The sequence below is a fragment of the Strigops habroptila genome, chromosome Z (genome assembly GCF_004027225.2).
Source record: "Strigops habroptila isolate Jane chromosome Z, bStrHab1.2.pri, whole genome shotgun sequence".
Classification (NCBI taxonomy): Eukaryota; Metazoa; Chordata; class Aves; order Psittaciformes; family Psittacidae; genus Strigops; species Strigops habroptila.
This window is the reverse complement of record NC_044302.2, coordinates 2,316,964-2,325,886: the sequence shown is the minus strand read 5'-3', so window position 1 is coordinate 2,325,886 and position 8,923 is coordinate 2,316,964. Positions and strand designations below refer to the sequence as shown.

General features: G+C 56.8%; 2 protein-coding genes across 3 annotated transcripts in view; one reads left to right on the top strand and one right to left on the bottom strand.

The window, feature by feature from the left end:
- The first annotated feature begins 14 nt into the window (after positions 1 to 14).
- On the top strand, positions 15 to 7,271 carry ZNF276 (zinc finger protein 276). 2 transcript variants are annotated; one of them, XM_030512024.1, is made up of 11 exons: positions 15 to 277; positions 1,450 to 1,759; positions 1,863 to 1,915; positions 2,362 to 2,859; positions 3,491 to 3,569; positions 4,636 to 4,716; positions 5,090 to 5,200; positions 5,273 to 5,348; positions 5,746 to 5,863; positions 6,111 to 6,210; positions 6,595 to 7,271. In XM_030512024.1, exons 1-11 carry the CDS (start codon positions 73 to 75, stop codon positions 6,875 to 6,877), a joined length of 1,914 nt encoding a protein of 637 aa, XP_030367884.1. In that variant the 5' UTR covers positions 15 to 72; the 3' UTR covers positions 6,878 to 7,271. The 2 variants fall into 2 exon arrangements, with proteins under 2 accessions (XP_030367884.1, XP_030367883.1); XM_030512023.1 differs by having other exon boundaries at positions 5,258 to 5,348.
- A 33-nt stretch (positions 7,272 to 7,304) lies between these two features.
- The window catches only part of FANCA (FA complementation group A), a 36,541-nt gene continuing 34,922 nt past the window's right edge, over positions 7,305 to 8,923 (bottom strand). Inside the window, exons 41-43 of the mRNA XM_030512004.1 lie at positions 8,506 to 8,662; positions 8,046 to 8,138; positions 7,305 to 7,605 (exon numbers count right to left, since the gene is read on the bottom strand). Coding sequence (XP_030367864.1) covers positions 7,498 to 7,605; positions 8,046 to 8,138; positions 8,506 to 8,662 — 358 coding nt within the window. The 3' untranslated portion in view covers positions 7,305 to 7,497. The remainder of the gene's footprint in view (positions 7,606 to 8,045; positions 8,139 to 8,505; positions 8,663 to 8,923) is intronic.

Genomic DNA, 8,923 nt, shown 5'->3' with positions numbered 1-8,923 from the left:
CTCCGGCCGGCGGGGGCGCTGCGGCGGGCGGGGCGGGCCGGGCCCGCGGCGGCGGCGGCGGCGGCGGCGGCGATGAAGCGCGATCGGCGCGGCCGGTTCCTGGCGGCCGCGGGCGGCCCCGGCGCGGACCCCCCCGAGCCCCGGCGGCGCCCGGGCACGGCGGCCCGCGGGAACGAGGCGGCGGCGGCGGCGCGGCCCCAGCCCCCCGCTGGGTTGGCCCCGGCGGCCGCCGCCGCCTGGACACGGCCCGCAGCCCTCGGCGGGGCCCCGGAGGCAGGTGAGGCCTGGGCGGGGCGGGGGGGGGGCCGCAGGCGGGAGCGAAGGGTCAGCCCCGCACCGCGCGGGCACGCACCGGGACGGGCGGCGGGGGGGTCCCGGGTCGGGCTCAGTGCACTGGCAGGTAACCGGCGCGGTGCGAGGGGCTGGGGCATGGCGAACCCGCCCCTCCGTCCTCCGGAGCCGCCGGTGGTTTGGCGGCACCCGATAGCCGAGCCGGGGCGGCTGCGGCGGGAGTTAAGTCCGAGCGTGGAACGGTTCGAAGTTGGGCGTCTGGAAACGGACGGGGGCTGCAGGCGGGAGCCGTCCTCGGTGTGTTGAACCGAGGGTTTTCCTCACTCCGGTCCGGGAATTTTCCTAGGATGGAGCCGTGCTCCGCAGAGCAGGGATGCCGCGGGACGGGAGGGGGCTGCCATGTGAGACAGCAGCGTGGTCAGTGAACCGGGAGCAGGAGAGCTGCTCCGCATCCTGCCGCGGGATGCCCTGCGGAACAGAGAATGGTGGCGTGGACTGTGTTGAAGGGACCTTAAGGCTCCTCCAGCTCCAACCCCTGTCACAGGCAGGGACACCTTCCACTAGAGCAGGTTGCTCCAAGCCCCTGTGTCCAACCTGGCCTTGAACACTGCCAGGGATGGGGCAGCCACAGCTTCTCTGGGCATCCTGTGCCAGCGCCTCAGCACCCTCACAGAGAAGAGCTTCTGCCTTGTCTCTAACCTGAACTTCCCCTGTTTAAGTTTAGACATCCCAGCTCCCTGCCCGCTGCAGGGCACTGCTGGCACCTCTCAGGCTGAAGGCCGCCACCGCCGGCTATAAATACTTCAGATTTAAACACCCTGGAGGGAGAAGATCTGCTTAAGCCAAGGGATGATGCTGGCAAAGCACAAACGTGCAGGAGCGGGCCCCGGGAATGCTGCAGCTGGGAGGAGGAACCAGGAAAACCAGAGGCTGATTTGGGGGTCAGCCGGTTGCAGAGCAGCGCCCCAGTCTGCAGGGAAGGGTCACAGGGAAGGTGTATTGCTTCCTGCCCAGCTCATGTTGAAGCTGGGGCTCTGGAGGCAGCCTGGATCAAGGGAAAGGGAATGTCTTCCTGCATGCCGGTGCCGTGGGGCTGTATCTGGCTGGGGTGCTCCTGCAGCAGGCACCCAACGGCTGCGTTCAACTCTTCTCTGGCAGGAATTGGCCGAGCCCTGAGCACCGGCTATTGTCGCCTGTGCCACGGGAAGTTCTCCTCCAGGAGCCTGCGCAATGCTTTCGGGAAGGTGCCGGTGATGGGGGAGAACTCAGAGAAGCAGCGCCGCGTGGACCAGGTCTTCTTCACCGACTTCCAGCGGCTGGTCGGCGTGGCGGTGCGGCAGGACCCCGCGCTGCCGCAGTTCGTCTGCAAGAAGTGCCATGCCCAGTTCTACAAATGCCGCAGCGTGCTCCGGACCTTCATCCAGCGCGTGAACGCGTCCCCCACGGGCCACGCGAAGTCCAAAGGAAAGTACGTTGTGTTTCTTGCTTCCCGGGAGCGGTACATTGCCACGTGTTGGTGCCAGGTCCTTCTGTCACCCCTGAGACCTCACTGTGCTGTTCTGGGTTTACAGGAGCGGCGTGGCTCAGGCCCAGCCGGGCACAGAAGGAGGTGCCTCCTGCCTCGGTGAGTGCCTGCCTCCTTTCCCTTTTTTCCCCTTCTTTTTGCCCTTTTTTCCCCTTTCTTCCTTTCCCGCCCTTCCTTTCTCCCTTTTTTCTCCTTTCCCCTTAAGTGATGCCATCAGCACAGGGCTGGGTTTATGGGTGTAAAGGAACTCCTCGAGCTGAGCTGCAGAGTCACGGGCTAACGCTGGTGGCACAAAGAGCAGGCAGAGAGGGCTTGGGCAGCAGTGCCAGGCCTGTCCCTACCACTGTCAGACACGGGGGACAAACAGAAATACACTTTCTGCTGTATAATTGATGACAGCAGCAGCCACTGGGGCTGCCCCAGACCATCTTTAGGGGGTCTCCCAACTGCCCTGTCCCCTCCTTTGGGATCACCATGTCCCTCCCCACGGGTGGCTGTCCCTGGCTGTGCAACTGACCATGCGTGTGCTGCCTCTCCCTCGGCAGTCGACCTGATCACGTCGAGCCCGCAGTGCCTGCACAGCCTGGTGTCATGGGCGCACCGGCACGCCGGGAGCTGCACATCAGCGCCCAGCCTGCAGAGCGTGCTCTCCTCCGAGTACTGCGGCATCATCCGCGCCGTCTGGGGCTGCGGCGACGGCCACGACTACGTCATGGACACGGATTCGGACTGTAGCACGGTGCTGGTTGACAGCGCCTTGTCTGTCAAACAGGAGTGGAACAAGAGCACGGCACAGCACTTAACTGACAACGGGGCCGAAGTAGACAATGCCGAGGCTGTTTCTGCTCCCGAACCCCAGCATGCTCCAGGAAGGACAACTCCTTGCCAGGAGCCCGCAAACAAAGGGACCACATCGGTGTCACTGAACGTAAAGAATGAGCCGCAGCAGAACAGGGATTCATCTCACTCACAACTGGACAGCACGGCCCCCTTGCAGGAGACAGCCCTGCCGCAGCCTGTGTCGCCACTGAGCAGTGCCACAGGTAAGGAATTTGCCTTCTGATCTCACCCCAGGCCTCTGGGGAAGGGCGAGGAACCACAGAGCTGGCCCAGGGGCTGGGCCCCCTGCTCAGGCACTGCCGTGGTGCAGAAGAGTCGCTGGTTCTCCAGCAGATGTTTCTTTCTGCTCAGTCCAAACCCCATCCTTTTGCGGGCAAGGAAAGGCTTCCTGCCCCACTGCAGGTGATGCTGAACAGCAGGAGCCACTTCTCTCCGTAAAGGAAAGTTGGTGGGCTTGTGGGCTGAGTTAATGCTGAACTCCCCCCAGTACTACTTCCAGAAGAGAGGAGTTAAATTAACACCGATTTCCAATTACAGAAGTCGGGCTGTGTTTAGCTCTGACAGCCACTGGTGGAAAGGGGAATGGAAGCTGGGACTCACTGTGGGTTGAGTCATGAGGGAAACTGAAAGATGCTCAGGGGAACTGCAGGGTAAAGGCTCTCCAGTCCCTGAGCACACGAGACACGGAGTTGGGTTTAAATAATCATTAACTTTATTTGGTGTGGGCCATGCACAGCGAACCTGGAGCAGCCGGTTCCTTCCCGGCAGCTATCTCCTCTGGCTTGGTTTTGCTGCTTTTCCTCGTAACACACCGTGTTCTCCTTCATTCCCTAGGACAGTTGAGTGGGAAGCAGGTTCTGTCTGCAACGTCGGATGAGCGGGTAAAAGACGAGTTCAGTGACCTTTCTGAGGGGTGAGAGAAGAGTGGGTTTAACATAGCCTAAATGTCTTCTTTGCGAGTATGACAAACCCGCCTCCACCAGTGACCCGGCCCTCGAGGCCCCTTGGAACCAGTGTCGGAGGCGCGGAGCGGTGGGGATGGAGCTCATGCTGCTGGGGTTTGCACACTGGTGTGCGTGGTTTTGCACGCACAAGTGCTCTCTGTGTTGGCTGCTTCCAGCAAACCTGGTCCTGTTTCATTCCCTGCTCTGGGGAAGGAACCATTTGGGGGCTTGCTCGGGCCTGGGTCCTGCTGCTCCAGCTGCCTCAGACCAATCCCCCTTCGTGGCTGCTCCAGGCTGGGGCTCCACAAGAGCAGTCGTGCGAGGGGTGGCACTTGACGAGTGATTAAATGGGAAGTGGGAGGGACAATGCTAAGTGGCAGCTTAGCACTCTTTGTGATCAAAGAGTTGGCTAAATCCTTCAAATGCTGGCATTTAAAGTGAGGGTTGTAAATAACTGAGAACTTAGGCTGAAGTGTGCCCTAGTGCAGATTTATTTCAGGGTGTCAGCTGACCCCATCAGCTGTCACATTAAAAGTGCCACAATAATTTATTGCCTGTTTCTTGGCTTCAGAATTAATTGCTTCTTGTATGGGTTGTGACTTGAAAGGAGGAAAGAGTAAAACCCAAACCTATGTGGTTGCTGTGCATGAGGAAATACAGAATGACCTGCAGCTTAACCTGCACCAGACAATTATATTACATTTTGCTCTAGAAAATTACTTTCCTAGTATAGAAAGGGGTGGCAACATCTCTCAACAATAAATAGATCTTTTAGCAACAGCTGGTTTTGTTCCCCTGACAGAGGTTCAATTATTCTTACAGAGATCTAGTCCTAAAAGAACCCGATTTTGCTATTTGCTGTGTGCACGGGCGCTGTATTTGCCTGAGAAGCTTATGGGGGAGGAGGACACGTGGAGCCTCGGCTGCCGTGCCGTGGGGGAGATGGATGTGCTGGGAATGGAGAACTCGTGCTGCTGCTGGTGCTGAAGTGCCAGGGCGGTGCTGTGTGGGTAAAGGGCATCTTCTTTCTCTCAGGGACTTCTTGAGTGACGATGAAAACGAGAAGAGAAACGTGCAATCTTCAGATGACTCCTTTGAGCCTTACCCCGAGAAGAAGTAAGGGGCTTGTGGTGCAGTGAGCAGAGTGCTCTCTGGGTGAACGGGAGGGCTGGTGCCTGCTCTGCACTGGACTTAGCTTGGCCAGTGCCGCTGCATTCCTTTGTGGCCTCTGTTCCGTGCAAGTTCCTGCCTGGAGGCCGTAGTCATGCCAAGCCCCTGTGTTCCATGAGCTCCCCACTGGGTCCAAGCTCATCCCTCAGCTCCAGGCCTGGCACTGATTCCCGCCGCTCAGCTTGTGCACATGCTCCTGCTTTGCCAGGGCAAGCATCAGGCAAAGCTGTCAGACCAGGGCTGACACTTGGGGACAATCAGGTGGGAGAACTAAAACCAAGATTAAATACTGAACCATTGTCCTTCTTCCCTCTTGGAGGGTTTCTAGCAAGAAAAGTGACAGCAAAGAAGTAAAGAAGGCAGAAGAGCCCAAAATAAGGAAGAAGCCAGGACCTAAGCCAGGCTGGAAAAAAAAGATCAAGTGCGAGAGGTAATAAGGAGCTGGGTGGCTGGGCAGTGCCCTGCTCGGCACGCTGGCTGATGGCAGGGCTCTGCTTCACAGGGAGGAGCTGCCGACCATCTACAAGTGTCCTTACCAGGGATGCACGGCTGTCTACAGGGGGGCTGATGGCATGAAGGTGAGTCAGAGTTTGCTCCTGTCCCAAACCTGATGCTTTGGGTACTGCAGAGCCACCTCCACATGAGGAGAGGGTCCCCAGCAGATCTAATTCACTGCCTCGCTACAAGTACTGTAAGCAGTCTGCTGAAAGAAGCCTTTTTCCGTGCTCCCAAACATAATGGGGATGCTCTTCCTGGTCTGGAATTCTGCCACTGGCTCGGCAACAGCCCTCAGCCCAAGCTCCGCTGTGTCCCATTACAGCCCCTGCTGCTAGGGTTGGATTTGGGTCCAAGTCCCTGGTTTCTCAGTGAAGCAGCGCCAATGCACGAGCCTGCCAAGATGGTTTTTGAGGGATTCAAGCTTTTGGCTGGGGAAAATGCAACCCAGCGCTTAGAAGCTTTGTCCTTTCTTCACAGAAACACATCAAAGAGCACCATGAGGAGGTGCGGGAGAGGCCCTGTCCTCACCCAGGCTGCAACAAGGTGTTCATGATCGACCGGTACCTGCAGCGTCACGTAAAGCTCATTCATACAGGTGTGTCCCAGCCAGTGGCAGCATCACAAACACCCAACACTCGATTGCACAAGGCTTGTAGGTGCCATGGCAGGGCCCTGTGTGGGGTGTAAAACTGCCTGTAAACCCGGAACAAGCCATCGTGTGGGGGATGCGAGGCAGGGGGAGGAATTCAGGCTCCAGCAGTGAGTGTGGGCAGCTGCACGTGTGCGTTTCCCATACTAGGAAACAAGCAGAATCAATGACTCTCTCCCGTTTTCCATTGCAGAGGTACGTAATTATATCTGTGATGAATGTGGGCAGACCTTTAAGCAACGCAAACACCTCTCGGTCCATCAGATGCGGCACTCAGGAGCAAAGCCCCTTCAGTAAGTGCACACCAACCCTGTGTTCATAGCTGAGAGAAGGGTAGTGAAGTTTGGGCGAGCCCTCACAGCCACTGACCTTGGCCCAGAGTGATTCTGTGACACAAACCCTGCCCGTAGCTGGCAGTGTCCTGGCTGAATCACTTTAAATGCTCATCCACAACGCGCTTCCTGTTGCTGAGCAAGTTTTGCACCTCCTCCTGATGCTGTTGCTGTCCTGAGTTCAGCAGGGGAGTGCTCAGCTACCACCAGCGAGCTGCAGGCCTGAGGAGAGAATCGCGTTGGGTGACTGGGATGGTTGTAGGAGACACTGTGAGGCTGTGGTTGTCTTGTGGGCTTGTTCAGAGAGCTTCAGGCTCGGTGCTGAGCCCCTGCTTTGCCTTGCAGGTGTGAGATCTGTGGCTTCCAGTGCAGGCAGCGAGCATCGCTCAAGTACCACATGACCAAACACAAAGCTGAGACAGAGCTGGAGTTTGCCTGCGACCAGTGCGGGAAGCGCTTTGAGAAGGCCCATAACCTTAATGTCCACATGTCCATGGTGCACCCTCTAATCCAGATTCAGGACAAAGCCAAGCCACTGGAACCAGAGCCCATTCTCCTAAATACTTCAGGGACTTCGGAAAGCCAAGTGGTAAAGCCAGAAGTGACTGCACAGCAGGAGCCCACCTGAGGGGGATGGGGAAGCTTTCCCAGTCCAGTCCTGTAGAAACCGTATGGCAGAGCGGAGATTTTTAATCTACAGTTTAGTCTCCCAAAGAACTCGGTGGAATTAGCTTCAGCTTGCTCAGAAAAAGCTTGTTTTCATGCTGTGATCCTCCATGCTCACGTCTGATTCAGCAGTGTTGTACTAAGAGTCTGTCTAACCCCAGGGGAGTGGATGTTCGGCAGCACCCCTTTGTGGTCCCCCTTTCTCCCCATGCACACAGTTGTAGAAACAGAGTTTGCCACAACTGTTCCCAGCCTGCAGGAGCTGCTGCTGCCTGTACTGAAGTGCCCATGTGTGGCTCTACGAGTACCTAGGACAGTGGAGTGGACTTTAAGCAGACATTTTTGTTCTGGATAAAAAAAAAAAGAAAATATGATTCCCAAAGCAAGTCTAAACTGAAATTTGTAACCTACTTTTTATTGTAACAAGAGCTTCATGGTTATGCTTGTAATAAATTATTTACAAAGTAATTTGAAAGGAAGAGGAGCAGTGAGGGAAGTGGCACCTTGTCTGGCCCTTCAGCCATAGGCAGGGTGTTCCGCTGAGCTTGCTGGGCCACGCGCTGCTGCTGCCCTGCCTGTCCCTCAGAACAACACCAGCTCTTCGTCCAGCTCCATGGCTGCAGTGGGCCTCAGGACGTGCAGGAGGGTGGCTCCCAGCTCTGGGTCAAGTTCTTCACAGGTGGCCAGTAGCTGGGGGAGAGGTTGAATAGCATTAGACCCACTCGTGTTCCTCAAAGCAAGGCCAGAGCCTCTTGCTGCTTCTCAAAAGTGCGGGCAGAAGAGGGAAGCTGTGGCTGACTCGCACAGAAATAAGAGGGTTTCCTGTCCGACAAGGTTTGTGGGAAACTTCAACACCTGCCCCTTTGCTGTGCTTGGTATTTCCCCCAGGACCAAGCATTAAGCAGTGGGAGTGACCATGGAAGGGCAGCATTTAATCTTGCTGAGGAAGATGGAGCCTGCAGCCTGGGATAGGGAGGACGCAGCTATAGCAGTGGTTGAGCAGCAGGTGTCCTCCACTGCTCCCAAATGAGTTACAGAAACACAGTGTGTGTCACAGGCTCAGCAGGCAGCACCAGCACAGGATCAGTGCCCAAGAAAAGCAGGAGAGGGAGAGGGGAATCTCAACGCACCGGCTGTATGTTTCCAAAGCTTTGGGCAGGGCATCGTGGGATCACACCAAGCAGGAACCGCCGGGCTGTGGAGATCACCTCCAGGGGATCCCCCTGGAGAACATGGGGAAGAGACGCAGGCAGTCAGGGCCAAGCACAATGTCACTTTGAGTTCTCAGTCCCTGCCTTCAGAAATGAAAAGAGGAACCACTACGCCGCACCAAGGGGCTGTTCTCAAGTTAAGCAGATCAATACAGCCACCCTAAGATCCTGTGCAAATACGGCAGTTTTGGGCAGCAGCTTCTCTCATCCCTAAGGCCTGAGCAAGTTGCCTGTCTGCCAAAGCAGCTGCGCAAGCTTCCTCTGTCTTGTACAGGAAGGTGGGAACAAGGGGGATGCTGCAAGTGGCAGGGGAAGGGATAAAGAATAGGATTCATGGTTCTCTTTTTCAAGACAAAAAAAGAGACCGAGCTTCACTCACATGCTCTGTGGAGCCTGGGCTCTGGCCCGCATGATCAGGCTGGGGCAGGTCTTTCCCTTCCACAAAGAGCCGAAGCAGCTGGATGTAGAAATCGAGTGCCACGTAGAGGAAAGTCTGCTCCCGAGTGAGCAGCTCGTGGTGAAAGCCCGGGGTGAGGCTAGAGGTCACGAAGCAGGTCTGGTTAGCACTGGTTCCACAGCAGGCACACAAGGCAAACACAACCGGTGCTACTGCCCCGTTTTACAAGCCCCGCTGTGTGCAGGGCCACCCTGCTCCTGTTTGGAGCACAAAGCTGAAGAGAAACTTCCAGCAAAAGATACGGGGCTCCTTAAATAGGAATCCTGCCAAGATCAGGTATTCCCTTCTGCACAGCTAAGGTAAGAGCTCAGCTCACTGACAGGCCAGCAGTAGCTACCCC

What these genes read in the sequence shown, in the direction of transcription:
- ZNF276 (XM_030512023.1), top strand. Translation starts at nt 73, where the DNA reads ATGAAGCGCGATCGGCGCGGCCGGTTCCTGGCGGCCGCGGGCGGCCCC. An exon ending in AGGAGGTGCCTCCTGCCTCG is followed by an intron (nt 1,916 to 2,361) that starts GTGAGTGCCTGC and finishes CTCCCTCGGCAG; the next exon opens with TCGACCTGATCACGTCGAGC. An exon ending in CGTAAAGCTCATTCATACAG is followed by an intron (nt 5,864 to 6,110) that starts GTGTGTCCCAGC and finishes TTTCCATTGCAG; the next exon opens with AGGTACGTAATTATATCTGT.